The sequence below is a fragment of the Nematolebias whitei genome, chromosome 1 (assembly GCF_014905685.2).
Source record: "Nematolebias whitei isolate Nwh7 chromosome 1, NemWhi1, whole genome shotgun sequence".
NCBI lineage: Eukaryota > Metazoa > Chordata > Actinopteri > Cyprinodontiformes > Rivulidae > Nematolebias > Nematolebias whitei.
This window is the reverse complement of record NC_056498.1, coordinates 85,737,670-85,755,771: the sequence shown is the minus strand read 5'-3', so window position 1 is coordinate 85,755,771 and position 18,102 is coordinate 85,737,670. Positions and strand designations below refer to the sequence as shown.

Genomic DNA, 18,102 nt, shown 5'->3' with positions numbered 1-18,102 from the left:
TGTATATATATATATATATATATATATAGTAATACATTACAGCAAAGACTGGTTCATCCCAAAGATCCAGTCCCCCGGCACAAACAGAGTAATGTTGTGTATGCTGTTCAGTGCCAGGAGGGCTGTGATCAGTCTTACATCGGGGAAACTAAACAGCCACTGGCCAAAAGGATGGACCAGCACAGAAGATCAACATCATCAGGCCAGAACTCTGTGATCTACACTCATCTCCAGGCCAGCGGTCACTCTTTCAGGGATGAAGATGTTCACATCCTTGATGGAGAAGAACGATGGTTTGAGAGAGGAGTAAAGGAGGCCATCTTTGTGAAAAGAAATCGTCCTTCATTAAACAGGGGTGGAGGCCTCCGTGTTCAACTGTCCCCCTCTTACACTGCTGTGATTGCTAGTATCACTCAACCCCCTGGGAATAGTAAACAGCCATCGGAGTGCTATTTATTAACCTTTATTTAACCAGGCAAATCCCATTGAGATCACAGATCTCTTTTGCAAGGGAGGCCTGGACCTGAAGGCAGCCTAACATGCATGTTTTTGGTCTGTGGGAGGAAACTGTAGAAAACCCACCCAAGCACGAGAAGAATATGCAAACTCCACACAGAAAGACCTCAGGTCTAACTGGAGATTTACCCGAGGACCTTCTTGCTGTGAGACAACAGTGCTAACCACTGAGGCTGGTGGTCTAACAGGTGGTCACTAATGACCAGCTGTTAGACTGACGGTCCTCCTTTATCATGTGATCAGCTAGTTTTGGTGGTCAACAACAAACTGGTTGATCCACTATGAAAAGGTGCTATTTATAAAACTGAGTTTGTTGCAGCTCCTCCAACTGGAGAAGTGGTTTGGATAAAAGGTGAAATGTTTCAACAAAGAAGAATCTGTCCAGAGGACCTGACTCAACTTTGTTAGATTTTTCTCCCTGGATTATTGATCATACATCAGGACACTGTTTTCAAGTTTAAACATTCTAGCTGCTGATTTGATGTAAATTAGAAGAATTTGGAAGTGGTCCTTACTCTTCAGTATTCCATTCACTTTGTGCAAAGTACCACAGCATGATGCTACCTCCACCATGCTGGACAGTTGGTTCAGTGTTCTTAGAATTGGAAGGCTCACTTTGAGTCATTTGAACACACTTCTAATCACAGGCTTAAGAGCTCAATCTTTGACTTCTCTGACCACAAAACTTCCTTCTTACATCGTTTCGGCTGGCCCCAAATAATCTCCATGCCGTTTAGGTGAATGTAAACTTTTGACTACAGCTTTATGTACACTTGACCTCTCACCTCTTTACTCAAAGTGGTGTTGTAAGTCTTTAAAATGAAACTTAATGGTAACAGTTTTAGTGTTAGGATTTGTTTTTCTTTGTTCAAATAGGAGTTAGCATTATATCTTTTATCTGTTCTTCAATGCACTGTAGCCTGTTCAGCAGCTAATATTTTGGCTCACTTATAAACTGTTTACTGTGTTGTAACTGATCCAAAAACAAAGACCAGGCTCAAACTGCAACAACCATGTTAAATATTATTGTCTTCTTGTGAAAGAATTGTTTTGATGTGAATGAATAATTATTAAAGAACTTCTTACCTCTGCATGTGTATTTAGTGATAGATTAAGTTCTAATGCTCATGTCCAGGCTTGATGATTCAATCAGTAATTTGTTCTGTAGAAAGTTTAAATGCTTACTTGTTACTAACATCATTAGCACGTACACCTCTGCTAACTGTCTTTTTAAGCCATTTCCAACTGAATTTCTGTTGTCTCTGCTTTGTCTGAAACAGCTGCTGTTGCTCTACTAAAACAATACTCTGACTTCAAATCAACGAAACTCAAACTCATGTCATCATTTGTTTCAAGAAATTGCACAGATATGCAAAATAAAATCCAAAATACAGTTGAACAGGAGTGCAATAAACACAGAAGTAGTGTGACATTATTTACATTAAGGGCATAAATAGTGACATAAAACAACTCATTCATCGTAGTTTGAGTCACTGGAGTGAGTAATTGCAAAATCAGATTTACTTCTGTTCAGTAGTTAAAAATTAAATTGATATTAAACACTACAATAGTATTGTAGAAGCTTAAATAAAGGTTGTGGTTTTCAATACCTATACCAAAAAACAAAAAAACAAATAGAGCAAAGAGACATCTAATAGATGGGATTTCATCAAATTTCTTTTAAGCAATTTTGGAAACTGAAGGCCTTGGTTTCAAAAACGTCTCAATTCTACTGCTCCCACATAACAGTTCCATCTAAACTTTGTTTTTTCTGTATTACATTGGCCTTCAATGACTGTAGTTGCAAATGTGCTACTCAGATTGAGAAGCAGTTTCCCATTCATAACCCATTAAATAATGATTCTTGAAGGATGTTCATTCAACTGATTTCTGTAGCAGAGAAATAAATGGCAAAGAGAATAAAACAATCACAATGACCTTTTTTCATTTCCCAGTAAAACGTTGTCTTCTTTGTTCGTAAAAGAAACATTTAGGATTCATACAACTGATTGTAATATTTACATCAATTAGAAAAAAAAAGTTTACTCAGTATTGAAGAAAAAAAAAGATAAATTATTTCAACCATACTGAACCTGTCTTTTTAGCCTAAAAGCTACAATTGTGTGTAATTAGCTTTTTGAATGCCTGAAGTCGGCCACAAGAAAGTGGATTGCTGCTATTTTCAAACAACTTTGATCTCCTAAATGTTATAGTTGATCATGCCAACTCTATTTATACTTTATTTATTACAAAGAATTCTGTAGTTGTTTACGGGACTAAATAACACCGGTAATAGCAACTCTAAGCCTTCCAGGGCATCCAGGGTCAAAGTCATGGCAAAAAGATATGAGAGACCAGAAGACCTAAAAAAATGTATTTATTACAAACAAATGTCAAGCAGAGCATCCCAGAGATGAGATGACTTTAAGAGGCAGAATCTGTTTAACCCAAGATTTTAGGAGAATGTCTTTAAACAAGCTTATCAATAAGAAAGAGCAACGCCACCAGTTTGATCAGAACTATGGTTATGTGAACTGTACTGGCAATTAAAGAATTTTTCCATATTGAGTTATTGTTTTTAAATTCTCCATCTCAAAAGTTAAAAAATGTTAGAAATTTTATTGAAATTTGGCTATTTATTTCATGGCCTAGCAGCAAGATTTTTTTATGTGATTGGTTTGAAAACTGGTTTTATTGGTCTGGAGTGATGTCATCAGAAATTCCAGCCATTTCTTTTAACCAAGTAATTCCCAAGCTTCGCAATGATGTCAAACATTATATGAAGGGATTTCCTTTCACTACAGCAGCCTAGATAGTACCTGTAGATTTAAAAAAGGGCTCTTGCTCAAGGGCCCAGAGTGGGGTAAAGGAGAGTGGAGGCAGGTGTTGCTACTTCAGCTTTCCCATCCACATTTTTGATGTGGTCAAGGGTTTTGAACCAGTGACCTCCCAATCAAAGGCTCGCCTTCTCTAACCTCTGTTCCACTGCTCGCCTTTAGAAGATGTACCTGTTAGACAACTTCAGTTTAAGTGTAGATTAGGAAGATCAGGAGCTATTTTAGTTAAAGGAATTGCTAGATGTTTTTATGGACTTGTTTTTACGAAAATCTGTTACTGCATAAATTTATATTTTCACTTTTTCACAGGGGCGGCTGTGGCTGAGTGGTTAGAGCAGTCGTCCTCCAATGCGAGAGTTGGGGGTTCAAATCCACCAGCAGTCACATGCCGAAGTGTCCCTGGGAAAGACACTGAACCCCTCATAGCCTCCGATGTGTGTCCCATCAGTGTTTGAATGTGATAAAACTCTGATTAGTCTCTTTAGAATGATTTGTTCAATTAGCTTTGTAGAGATCAAGTAGAGTGCTGTATGAATGGGTGAATGAGGACACAGATTGTAGTGTAAAGCGCTTTGAGTATCTTGAAATAAGGTAGAAAGGCACTATATAAGTACGGTCCATTTACTTTTTTGTATTGCAGCACGTATTCATTTTGCCGACATACAATAGGTCACTTATGACCTGGCATCAAACTGTGAAAAGATAACTGTTCATGCCTAAACCATTACATTTAATGAAGATATCTCAGATGACTTATTAGTTGATCTTATTTTCCACAAATGTCATGGACAGCAGGATTGTTTTAATAATTCTGTCTAAATAAATGTGTAATATAAACGTGATGGCAGAGCAAATGTTTGAAAAATAGCATTCTCATGAAAATTTTTGAAGAGTGGAGTTATACGATGGCACCAGTCAGCTTTGGAAGTGGGTTCACTGGAAGAGGCCATTATGAGCTCATCAATAAGGTCTGAATGAACTTTGTTAAATTTAGTTAAAAAAAATTTATTTTACTTGTGCATATTTTCAGTGATGCACAGCTTTGTCTTTATGGTAATCCCTTTATGTTGTTTTTTCTAGTTCTGCAAAGAGAAGTTAAAACATGGAGAGAAACAAACATGAAAGAGTTCTTGAGTGAAGAAAATCAGCAGATCTGTGACAAAAACTGAAAAGTTCAGTTGGAAAATCAGTGATTTTATCCAAACTGGATGCACTCGTGTGTTTTTTTCCTGTTTGTCTCATAGCTTCAGAGATTAATATTATTATTGAAGTATTTAATGTAAAGTGTTACTACGAAATTACATTTGCTCAAGAAAACTTGTATTTAGGCAGGACTTGCTGGGTAATTTAGAATATATGTTATATATCTTTACACTATCTTAATTTTGAAATAAATTCTTATTTCAGCTAAAAGGTATGAAATTCAAATAGTTGCAAATTAGAATAATCTTTAATAGTTTTTACTGTGTCAATCAGACAGACAGTACACAGTCACTGACTTCCAGGGGGAAATTCAAGGCAGCAGTTCCACATTGCATACGCTCATAAAACAATAAATAGAAATTAACAATACAAAATAGAGAAATAAAAAGTAAAATATGAAGTGTGAAAATACCCAATTAGAATCTGGGAGAGAAAAAAAATAGGGTCCAAACTGCCAGCTACCACCAGCCCTCAAAGGTCTCCAGGACTGCCTGTAAAATTACATTCATGATGTTAGACATCAGGCAGTGACTGAGTGTTATGGCAGAAGGATTTTTGTTTGATAACATCCATTTACATGTGCCTGTAAGTATTTGCTGCTCACTGTGTTTTACATTTACCTGTTTTCCTGACAGGTGATCGTTACGTGGTAATGGACTGTGGTGGAGGAACAGTTGACCTGACTGTGCATCAGATCCGGCTTCCAGAGGGACACCTAAAAGAGTTGTACAAAGCTTCAGGTAATAAACGCTGTGAAATAATGTAGTTTTGATGCTAAAAGTTCTTATTTTATGATTCAAATCCCTTTTGCAATTACTTCATTTCTCAGGTGGACCTTATGGCTCTATTGGGGTTGATTATGAGTTTGAGAAGTTGCTGTGTAAGATCTTTGGCCAGGATTTTATTGACCAGTTTAAAGTAAAGAGGCCGGCTGCCTGGGTGGACTTGATGATTGCATTTGAGTCTCGAAAGAGAGCAGCAGCTCCAGATAGAACTAACCCCCTCAATATCAACCTGCCTTTCTCCTTCATTGACTACTACAAGAAGTTCCGGGGCCACAGTGTGGAGCACGCCCTACGCAAGAGCAAGTGAGTAAAAGCAGAAAGCAAAGGGTGGAAACCCTGAGCTGAAATATTAGAACTATCACACATCTTGTTGTGTTGTGCATATGGGACCACTGCATTTGGACACTATGGATTATTCCAGGATCTATAATTCAACACAGGCAGTGTCAAGTATACAGACATGCACATGTTGGTCTCTAGAGACAAGACTGGGGCAAACTGCAAAAAATAAGTTGATCTCATGACATTGTAGAGGCAGCCGTGTCTTAACTGTACTGTGGTTGTTTTTGAAATGAAACATCTGGCCAAACATGTGACGTGTTCTTGGCCAAAACATAAAACCTCTCACTGAACCTATTTATTAGGGTCCCACACATCATGGCTGTGGCTGAATGGTTAGAACAGTTGTCCTCCAATGCAAGAATTGAGGGTTCGATTCCACCAGCAGTCACATGCCGAAGTGTCCCTGGGCAAGACACTGAACCCCTGATTGCCTCCGATGTGTGTCCCGTCGGTGTGTGAATTTGATAAAGCACTGATTATTCTTTGTAGAGATCTAGTAGAGTGCTGTATGAATGGGTAAATGAGGATGCAAATTGTTGTAAAGAGCTTTGAGCATCTTGATAAGATAAAAAGGTGCTATATAAGTACAGTCCATTTACCATTTTCCATGTTGCTGCCACCACCATGCATCACTGTAGAGATGGTGTTAGCATGATGAGAGGTGGTAGGTTTGCACCAGACATGGTCTCATCCTTTAAGGCTCAAAAGTTCTTAGCCCTATCAGCCCACAGCACTTTCTTGCACTTTCTTCCACATGTTGAGGGAATAAATTTCAGACAGTACATCTTATATTTTTCTTTAAGCAATGGCTTTTTCTTGGCCATTGGTCCTTTGACCCCAGAAGCCCTGAACCGCTCTGCGTTGTCACACAGCGCCCCATCCCATGGAGCTGGCATCTGTCATGACCGCTTCCCTGCGATACACTACCACTCCCATGGGGACACCCCTGGACAAATAATCTTTGGCCCTCCATGGAGTCAGGGCATGAAGACATGACCACGTCACTGCGAGCTTGTGATGCCTGTGCAGCCTGGCATCCAGGCAAAAGCTGTTGAGCCACCTCTGCAAGGGGCGAAGTGACAGCAAGCCTAAGGGCACCACCCGAGTGACTGATGTCAGTTTGCCTAGTAGCTGCTGGAAGGCAACGTAGAGGAGCTGCCTGCCCAGCCTGAACTGACTGACCAACTGGAGTATGCCGCCCACCCTTTGAGCGGATGGGCGAGCTCTCATGGAGGGTGAATCCAGAACCACCCAAGAAAGGAGATCATCTGGGAAAGGATCAGGCAGCTCTTCTCCAGGTAGACATTAAGGCCCAACTGAGACACATGAGCAAGCAGGCGATTTGTGTTTAGTACAGCAAAACCTTCACTCCTTAGGCCTGCAGAGGAGAGAGGGCTGCCTTCACTCACCGAGTGAACACCCTTGGGGAAAGAGAGAGCCCAAATGAGAGTACCCGGAACTGCCAGTGATGACCCCGATAGGCAAACCTGAGAAAGCGGTGATGTTCTGCCGCAATAGGCACATGAGAATAAGCATCTTTCAGGTCTATAGACGTGAACCATTCTCCCATCATGACAACTTAAACGACCTCTGCTGTCATGAGCATGTGGGAGGGCAGCACCCTTAGGTACTGGTTGAGTCTCCTCAGATCTAAAATGGGATGAAACCCGCTGTCCTTTTTGAATGAGGAAGTAAGTCGAGTAATGGCTTCTGGGTTGTTGCAGAAGGTTCACTGTCTCTATTGCACCCTTAGCCAGGGGGGCGAAAACTCCTGGTCTAGTGCTCGAGCTTTCACCGGGTCGGCAAATATAGTCATGTTGACCCAGCGTGAGATGTGAGGTCACCGTCAGGACTGTAGTCGGTAACCATGGGTCAGAGTGGCAACCACCCATGGGTCCACGGTGTGAGCTGCCCAGTAACAGAACTGCTGGTGGGAGAAATATTCGACGGTCGGCCCGGTGACATCAGCGTCGCCCTCCACGGCTCCTGGAGGCAGTGGGGTGGGGGTGGGTGGTGGCCAGAGTCCCTGGTCCAAACCTGCCCAGCTGGTTGGTGGACCAACTCACGAAAGCTCCTGTCGGGTCTCTGCTGAACCGCACAAGGGTAAAAAAAAACACTCTGACGATCATGACCTCGAGTCAGCGGCCAAATGCTGAGATCAGCTGACAGGCACCTTGGATGCCAAGGATATGGAGGGGGCATCACCTTGCTAAGGCCTGAAAACTGCTGCCTTATCTGTTGTGCCTGGACAGGCACCAAACATCACTGTGCAGAACTTCCTCTGGTGACATGATGAGTGAGGCAACAGCAGGTTCGATCACCGGCATGCATTCCAAGCCCACTACAGCTGGCTTATGCATAGCCGCCAACACTCCGCCATCCGCGGAGAGGTGCGCAAAGACCTTTGGGTCCTGCCAGCAACCATGCAACTCTCTCAGGTACTCCTCCGATAGAGGGACAGAAAAGGAAGGAGGGGCCTGTCTGCGCCTGAAGAAGGCACTTCCAGGGGTGGACTCCTCTGGTTACGGGACGCCCATCTGCAATTGTCTCAGGGCCATACGCATGACGTCTTGCATTGAGCCGTCACCTGACCCACTTGCTGTGCTCCGAGACGAAGAAAATGAACCAGTCTCTGAGACTTGAGATGACTGTTCCTCCTCCTCACCTAAAAGGTGAGAGGCAGAGGCAGCCAAGGATAACACTTTTTCCTCCGCAGCTAACTCAGGCAGGGGTGGCGAGGAGAGTCCGGTCCATGCCACTGGCTCAGCCCCCAGTTGGCATGCCTGAAAAAGGGACTTCATCTCTGCCAATTTTGCGGACAGCTGCTCCACCCTCATGGATAGACCCTGATCAGACTTGGCTCGCCCCTTTCTTGGAGGGGCCACAGAGACTGTGGCCTCAGTCCGGCACTTTGGGCGCCTAGGTGGAGCCTCCTACCCAGAAAGTGGGAAGTCACTGCCGAGCTCGGAGCGAAACTGGGCCAGCCGAGCCACCCTCACAGCACGAGGCATGAAGCTGCAGTTCATGCAGGGGTTCTCTGACAGGGCCTTCACCAGATGGTCATGTCCAAGGCAGACAGGACACAGGTCGTGACCGTCATCTGCCTGGAGCACAGCCTCACAATCTGTGTAGCAGTGAGAGCCGTTCATGCTCCTTACTTTAGGCAGTTTACTCAAGTAAAAACCGCAACTCAGCAAAGGAGCTGACACCGCCAGCTACGTCCAGAATACAGGACGAGAACAAGGACAAAAGGTTAGGCCGAGAATTGGGAGAGTGGGCGCGCACGTTTGCCATCACCAATTAAAGCAGAGAGACTCGAACAGGCTAGCGTCGCTAGCTCAGATGGTAAAAGAGGATAATTGGGAGAGGGGGCGCAAATGCTTGCCTTCACCAATTAAAATAAGGCCAGAACTCAGAGAGGCCAGCACCTCTAGCTTAGTCCAACCATTCATGAGGTTGGTGAAAATGATTGGGAGAGGGTAACGCTAGCCTTCACCAGTAGAAAACAAGGCCAGAACGTAGGGAGGCTAGCACCGCTAGCTTGGTCCAACTGTGGATGAGGTTGGTAAAAAAAAGATTGGGAGAGGGGGCACCAACGCTTGCTTTCACCAATGAAACAAGGCCAGAATGTAGAGAGGCCAGCACCTCTAGCTCAGTCCAACCGTTTATAAGGTTGGTGAAAATGATTGGGAGAGATTGTGCAACGCTAGCCTTCACCAATAGAAAACAAGGCCAAAACTCACAGAGGCTAGCACGGCTAGCTCTGTCCAACCGTTTATGAGGTTGGTGAAAATGATTGGGAGAGGGTGCACACTGCTAGACTTCACCAATAGAAAGCAAGGCCAAAGCTCAGAGAGGTTAGCACTGCTAGCTCAGTCCAACCGTTTATGAGGTTGGTGAAAAATGATTGAGAGGGTGCGCGAACGCTCGCCTTTACAAATTAGAAAACAAGACCAGAACACAGCTGGCTACGTAATTAACTTCGGAGCACAATCCAAACCGACCTCGCGGTTGGAACCCTCCAAGAGAGCGGACGGAACCGCTAACCAAGGCAGAATAGAAGTAAGACTACTTAACAGTGTTGAATCTCACACACAGTAGTCACCTCCAACAGAGGGGACGGAGCCGCTAACTAAGGCAAAATAGAAGAAAAAGACTACTCACCAGTGTTGAATCTCACACACACACACACAGTAGTCAGCTGCTGTAAGTTGGGAAAGGGGCGAAAGCCGCCGTAATCCCCAACGAACAGCAGAAATACCTTGAACGAAGGCTAAACCGTTGTGGCCCCTAGGAGGGCGAACCCGCTGCTCCGGCCAACGGGCAGTCGGGCCAACGGGCAGTCGGGCCAACGGGCAGTCGGGCCAACGGGCAGTCAGGCCAACGGGCAGTCGGGCCAACGGGCAGTCGGGCCAACGGGGAATCGGGCCTCCGACGACGGTTAAAAGATCCAAAGGCTGAAGCCCTGGATTGAACTGCACGCGAGAAGAAAAAAGGAACAGTGCCACGGATGACGCCTGGCTATTTAGCCTCTGATTGGTCATCCGTGTCACACTTGTGACTTCGTTGGTATTACTACTCAAACAGCGCATGTGCAAAGGGAACATTCAGTGCTTTCAGCACTGCCCTCTGGCGGTCAGGAGGAATGAAATAGAACTCACATTTGGTTGACACTTCTATACAGACATTTATTTCAATAAAATGTCTGTATAGAAGGATGTGTCGGCCAAATGTGAGTAAATGAATTAATACTAAAAGTAATAGTATAAGTAAACAAATATATAATGTATTTTTTAATCATAGTGGGGTGTTTTCTTTTTGGAATCAGATCCTTGTGCTAATCAGGAATCTAAAATGATCAATTAAAGCACTGTAAAATACATCTGAATGTTTCTTATTTTCATTTTAAAATCCATTTTTTCAATAAAAAAATCCTTTGAGATTTACTTGATGAGTTATTCACATCACTGCTGATAATGAAAAGAACATCGTAACATAATGGTAGTTAAAACAGTATTGATAAAATGAATAAACAGTCTTATTACTCATAGCTATAAATATTCATGTGTAGAAAAAATGGTAGCAGCACATCTTTTATACGCACTCCTTAATTTAACAGAGTCTAAAAGGTAACATCCTTGTAATTAGCTTTTCATCTCATAGATGTGCTTCTATCAGTAGATAAGTATTAAAAAAGGAGGGAAACATGGTAGAATTAAATAGGCGATCACTTTTTTTAATCACACACCATCATAAAAAAATGAATAAAAAGCAAATAAATCATGAACAGTAATACAGTTTTACTTTCCTATAAAAGGCAGGCAACAATGTTTTTTGTCTGAATTTGTGCATTTATCTCTATCAAATCATCTCTTGGACAACTGAATGGATCATACAGTTGTCATTTATCAGCTTTAGTATTTAGTCTTTAGCATGACTTACATTTGCAAAGTTGCTTCTGAACACAAGACATCTGGAACAATGTCCTGGACAGATGTTTTTGATGTTGAGATGTTTACTCATACTGGACAACATCATGTGTAGAGAAAATCATTCCAGCTGTCAAGCATAGGGGTGGAGGGAGGATGACTATAAGAGTTCCTTAGTCTTCATGATTTCTCTGGCTTGGTGGTTGCCCGAACCACTTAGAGGTGTTTTACTTGTTTTGCAGTCACAGGAACTGGACAACTTGTCGTCACTGAGTTGACCGTGAACTTCTCTGTGGAACAAAGTATTCTAGAGTCCAACTTGAGGCCTTCTGTCTTAAAGCTGAAACTTGGACCAAACTGGATCATGATCTCAGACACAGCAAGTAAAAAAATAAAAATGCAAGGTGCTGGACCAGTCAAGTCAAAGTCCAGACCTCAACTTGATTGAAATTAAGTAGTGGGACCTTAAGATAGCTGTGCAGAAAAATAAAACAACTGCAGACTTTATGAAATAAAGCATTGTTGTAAAAAAATAAGATGGCCAAAATTCTTCTAAAATGATATTTAGTTCAATTCAGTTTATTTATATACAGCATCAAGTCACAACAGAAGTCATCTCAGGGCACTGAACAGAAACATTCATATACCGATACATAAAAGGTAAGTTAACATTATTTATCTGAGGAGCAGACTGCTTTGAATTTTACTCCCATACCATACCATACCATACCATTTTATTTATAGAGCACTTAAAACAGCTACAAGGCCAACCAAAGTGCTGTACAGACAGAACAACAGACAACACACGAAGCAATATACAAAATGAAGTAAATAAAAAATATAGACATAAAAACTATGCAAATAATAAATATGACGACAAACCAGTGTGGAGCGTACAGGCTCAAAACACAGATCATCTGGTGTTGAAAGCTACTGAATAGTAGTGAGTTTTTAAACGGGATTTGAAAACCGAGAGGGAGGGGGCCTGTCTGACAAGCAGAGGTAACTCGTTCCAAAATCTTGGTCCTGCTACAGAGAAGGCCCTGTCACCTCTGCGCTTAAGACGAGTTCCTGGAACTGTGAGGAGCAATTGGTCTGCTGACCTCAGGGAACGTGGTGGGACATAAGGTTGCAGCAGATCAGAGAGATGGGGGGAAACTGTTCAGCAATTTGTAGACATAAAGGAGTAATTTGAACTGGATTCGAAGGTGAACCGGTAGCCAGTGCAGTGAGGCCAAAACTGGTGTAATGTGCTCTCTTTTGCCTGTACTGGTTAAAAATTGGGGCTGCTTCATTCTGGACCAGTTGTAGTCGTGCAGTGGAGGTCTGACTGATATCAAACAGGAGTGAATTGCAGTAATCAAGCCTAGATGTAATGAATGCATGTATTACTGTCTCCAGGTTATTTTTGGACAATATGGGCTTCAGTTTAGACAGCTGCCTCAGTTGGAAGAAGCATGATTTAACAATCATGTTTACGTGATTGTTAAGTTTCAGGGAAGTGTCCATTACCACACCCAGATTAGTGACTCTTTGTTTTTCTGACAGGGTTAGAGTGGAAAGGTCAATGCAGTGGTTTGTGATCATATCATTGGGAGGGAACAACATGACTTCAGACTTCTTTTCGTTGAAACTTAAGAAGTTTAAAGCCATCCAGTCCCTGATGTCAGCCAGGCAGTCGAGCAGAGGTTGAATAGAGCATGTACCATTGTGTCTTAGGGGGAAGTAAATTTGACAGTCGTCGGCGTAGAAGTGAAAGGGTATGTTGTATTTCCGGAAAATAACACCAAGTGGCAGCAGGCATAGAAAGAATAGGAGGGGACCCATGATGGACCCCTGCGGAACCCCCCATTTAAGCTCTGTCACTGCAGAGCTAAAATTCTTGATGGAGACACAAAAGGATCTGTCAGTGAGGTAGGATCTGAGCCAATTGAGGGCTGACCCTGTGATGCCCACCCACTGCTCCAACCTAGCAATGAGGATCTCATGGTCGATGGTGTTAAAGGCGGCTGTGAGGTCCAATAGGACAAGCAGCACAGAATCACCAGTATCTGTGGATCTGAAGATGTCATTAAAAACCTTCAATAGGGCAGTTTCAGTGCTGTGGAGAGGTTTAAAGCCAAATTGGAATAGCTCTAAGATGGTGTGACCTTCCAGGAAGCACTTCAACTGGGACTCAACTGTTTTCTCCACTATTTTAGAAACAAATTGGAGTCTGGAGACAGGCCAGAAGTTGGAAGGGCTGAGGGCCGAAATCACTGTTCCTTGTTCCATCCTTGTTCTCCCATCACAGAAATCTCATCTTGAGCTGGCATGAAGGCGACAGTGGAAAGGAAAAACTCCCACATGAGGAAGAAACCTTTAGCAGAACCAGGCTCAGGACAAGTGGTCATCTGCTTCGACTGGGTGGGTTTGATAGGAACAGATACACAATGGCAGATCAAGAATCACATGTTAAGATAGAATTACTATCAAAGGAAAACTATTTAATTTAACAATTCAGTCAAGGAAATGTGGTCAGTTTCTCCTCCAGCAGTCTAAGCCTATAGCATCATAACTAAGGGATAGCTCAGGAAACCCAAGCCAACCCTAATTATAGAATTTATCAAACAGGAAAGTCTTAAGCCCAGTTTTAAAACTGGACAATGTGTCAGCCTCACAGACAGAAACTGGAAGTTGGTTCCACAAGAGAGGAACCTGATAACTGAAAGATCTTTCTCCCTTTCTGCTTTTGGAAAGTCTAGGAACCACAAGTAAACCTGCAGTCTGAGAGCAAAGTGCTCTGTTAGGAAAATATGGAACAATAAATCTGTAATATAAGATGGAGCTAGGTTGTTGAGAGCTTTGTAGGTTAGAAGTAAGATTTGTGCCCATATTCAGCAGTCTCTGTGTGAGAGACGGGGAACACCTTGGACAGTTTGCATGTCCATCACAGGGCCACAAAGAGACAAATAACCATCTACACCTAGGGACAATTTAGGGTTATCAGTTACCTAACACATGTTTTTGGTCTGTGGGAGGAAACCCAAGAATACCCACGCATGCATGGAGAGAACATACAAATCAAAGAGGTTCTAAGCTGAGATTTTTTCCAGCAACCTTCTCACTGAAAGGCAACCACTCGATAAACATCATCACCATGCTGCCGCAGTACTGAGAGTTATTGCTGCTACAATCCGTTGACTCATGGGATGGACACACAGTCACATGTTGAAGTGTCCCTGGGCAAGACACTGAACCCCTCATTGCCTCTGATGTGTGTCCCATCAGTGTATGAACGTGATAAAGCTCTGATTAGTCTCTACAAATTCAGATTAGCTTTGTGTAGATATATTAGAGCGCTGTATGAATGGGTACATGAGACACAGATTGTGTTGTAAAGAGCTTTGAGTGTCTTGATAAGATAGAAAGATGCTGTATAAGTACAGTCCATTTACCATGTTACAGATTTAATTTCTTCTTTTCTCTAGTGTGGACTTTGTTAAATGGTCGTCTCAGGGGATGTTGAGGATGAGTCCAGATGCCATGAATACCCTCTTCAAACCCACCATTGACCACATCATCCAGCATCTCAGTGAGTTATGTTTGTAATGTCACAACATTACCAGATGTGCACATACTACTTTTAAAATCAAGTAATTCTCTGTGACAAGAATGAAGCTGCATTTGTAATGCTTTCTATTTATATTGTCGTATTTTTTGTGTAATGAATTAAACTAGAGCTGCAACAACGAATCAATAAAATCGATAAAAATTGATGATTAAAAGTGTTGGCAACGAATTTCATTATCAATTCTTTGTGTCGCGCGATTATGCGTCTTTCATGGCGCTGCTGAACCATTTTGTTCAGCTGAAGTGTATTATCAATGCCGGCTGACTGAATAAAGTTTAAAAAAAAAATCTGCAGCGTGAGTTGAACAGAGCGAGGGGGGAGGCGGAAGTAGAGCAGAGGCTCTTTTCAAAGGAAATTAAATACATTTGACAAATGACTGACGCAGAGAAAGCTGTTCAACCCAAGTCCTCCAAAGTGTGGGAGCTCTTCACAAAATAAAAAACTGCGCAACATGCAGCTTTGAAAAGTGACAACACGGGGAAAACCATGCTGATAAACGTAAACATGTCGGAGTCACGAGGAGGATGAAGGAGCTGCAGCAGATACAACTCGTCATGTGTTGCAGGTGAGTCTCTACAATTTAACACATTGTTCTGTTTCCAAGTGAGAAAACGTAACGTCAGTCTCTCTGTAGATGAAGCTGTTTGTTTATTTGTTTGTTTGCTGATTAATGGCGGTGATAGAGAACGTGTGTTACTTTTTATTTAATTTAATTGATACAAGCAGTGTTTAAATGTGATTTATAAATAAATCTAACACAAAGATAATAATTTAATGATTAAGCTTCAAGTTTTAATTTGCTGGCAAAGTCTGAAGACACTGCAGGTATGGCAGGAGGAATTGCATTTAAACAGGAATTAAAGTAATTTATTACATTTACTCAAATGTGTGTAATTAAGTATTTTATATATGTGTGTGTGTGTGTGTGCGTGCGTGCGTGCGTGTGTGTGTGTGTGTGTGTGTTTAATTGTTCTTTTAGCTACTTTTGCCTGAACCTAACACTGAAAGTGAAACAAGGCATTTCTTGAGTTGCTGTAAATTATGCTATAATACATATTTATTGTCTCATTCCAGAAAACAACAACAAACAATGACAGCCTTCATGATGGACAGACATCATGGACACCACAACAAGCAGCTATCTTCACTGAAACATCCTTAAATGGTTCTGTGAACAGTTAAGTGGAAGTCGGTCCAGAGAGTCTTTTTCACTTTCAACCCTTGTCGCTGTGAAGAGCAGCCGTGGTGGCCACCTTATTAAACTCACTAGCCATTGCCGTTGGGTATTTCATTAATTTTTTTATTTATTTGGTGTGTGTTTTACACCTGTAATGGGTTTCACAATTTGTGTTTTTGGTGTTTGTGAAATTCTGTGTGTTCAGGGGGGGCCTGTGTGGCGGACACAAATGTATATATTTTACATCAGAATGTGCTCTTATTGTGAAATGGACAGAATATAAACGGAGCAGTATATATAGGTATATAATATAAACAGAGTCTGGTCCTCTGGACATTCAAAAAAACAAAACAATAAAAAGTAGAAATGTTTCATCTTTCATCCGAAAGACTTCTTCAGACTGAAGAAGTCTTTCGGATGAAAGATGAAACATTTCTACTTTTTTTTTGTTTTGTTTTTTTGAATGTCCAGAGGACCAGACTAAACTTTTTTAGATAGGCTTCACTACAATGATCCACACTTTTAATCCAGGTTACACTCTTCCCTCAAGGACACATTTTACAAAGTAGCTACATATTGTGCAGGTATAAAGTATACATTTGTATATATTTTTGTGTACATTTATTTTTTTAAGCTATTTGACGAACTTTTATTTTTTATTATTCAATATTTTACTAACAGAATAGTCAAATAGCAACCTGTTTTTTGTGCGAATTGCTATGTCAGTCAAATGTTCAATTTTGGAATAAAGGGGTGGAAATTTAAACATTTGTTTGTTTTTTTGCCAATACATCGATTAATCAAAAATAATAATTGGCCGAATAATCGATTGTTGAAATACACGTTTGTTGCAGCCCTAAATTAAACAATATTTCCTTACCATCAGCTCTTAAAACACAGCTGCCATGGCAGTTTATTAATTCATGAAAGTGACGAGGATAAGCAGAATAAAAAATATATAACGGTTTGTCACAGATCAGGCAGAGAGGGTTGGTCGCCCTAAGACCAGCCAGCCTACATCATTTATAACTTCCTGGTCAAGGAAAAACTGGGGCTTGTTACCGTGTTTCGACAAAGAATTGTCAGATCGGATTGTAAAATGTTTACATTGAAAAACAAGTTTGTGACTTATTGGGCTTGGTGTTGTTTAAAAAGTTATTTTCAAAAGGAAACAGGGTTTCAAGTTAAATAAAATATGACCAAGGTGAGAACTGATATGACTTGAGTTCATTATTTGGATTTAAAATAAATAGTACCAGTAATAAATAGTAACTTTCCAACTATGAAAATAACTGTTGGGCATTTTACAGAAATTAATTCAATTCAATTCACTTTATTTATATATCTCCAAGTCCCAACAGAAGTCATCTCAGGGCACTGAACAGAAACATTCTTATATAAAAAAGCCAGTTATCTATCTAATGAAGCAGCAGATTGTGTTGATTAAATCCCTTCTTTAAGATCTTTTAAATCATAAATCGCAGCAGTGTCAGGATGATGCTGGATAGCTACTTAGCATCTGTGATATTTTACTGGCAAACACTACAACTGGCAGTGGAAAAACACTGAAACTTATTAGCAGCCATCTCAGTAAGACTGCCAAAGTCTGGAGCCACCTGTATTATTTAAAAGCTTCTTGATTGATTGATTGATTGATTGATTGATTTTTATTGTCAATTCTGCATATGTACAGGACATACATAGAAATTGAAATTGCGTTACACTCCTACTCAAATTGCAGCAAACAACAACATTAGCAAAAATAAACTAACACAACTAGTTATATAAAAAAATATAAAAAAATATAAAAGTGAACAGCAGCAGGACCTCTGATGCAACGTGCTCAATAGTGACTAACAGGAGACAAAGGGACGCTGACTGAAGACAATAACATGATGAGAGGTAGATAATGGATGTGCAAGGCCAGAGTAAACAATAGTGCAATATAAAGTATAAACCTGAGAAACTTAGTAAAGTGAAGGTGTGCATACCGGTTCTATATAGAGTCACAGTTATGTACTGATGAGGTGATTAAGTGGAAATGACAATACCAGAATTACCAGAATAAAGAATAAACAGGACGAGTTGATCATAACAGTAGTGCAAAATATAATGCAATAAACAGTAGAGTGAGCTTGTAGGCTGTTAAAGTGACCGATTCATGAACTATTCATAAAACTAAATAAATGTCCCAGCGCAG

At 41.2% G+C, this 18,102-nt stretch overlaps 1 protein-coding gene across 1 annotated transcript in view; it reads left to right on the top strand.

Annotated features, from left to right (window-relative positions):
- The window catches only part of hspa12a (heat shock protein 12A), a 90,319-nt gene that overhangs the window by 70,814 nt on the left and 1,403 nt on the right, over window positions 1-18,102 (top strand). Inside the window, exons 9-11 of the mRNA XM_037687948.1 lie at window positions 5,192-5,296; window positions 5,386-5,644; window positions 14,583-14,686. Coding sequence (XP_037543876.1) covers window positions 5,192-5,296; window positions 5,386-5,644; window positions 14,583-14,686 — 468 coding nt within the window. The remainder of the gene's footprint in view (window positions 1-5,191; window positions 5,297-5,385; window positions 5,645-14,582; window positions 14,687-18,102) is intronic.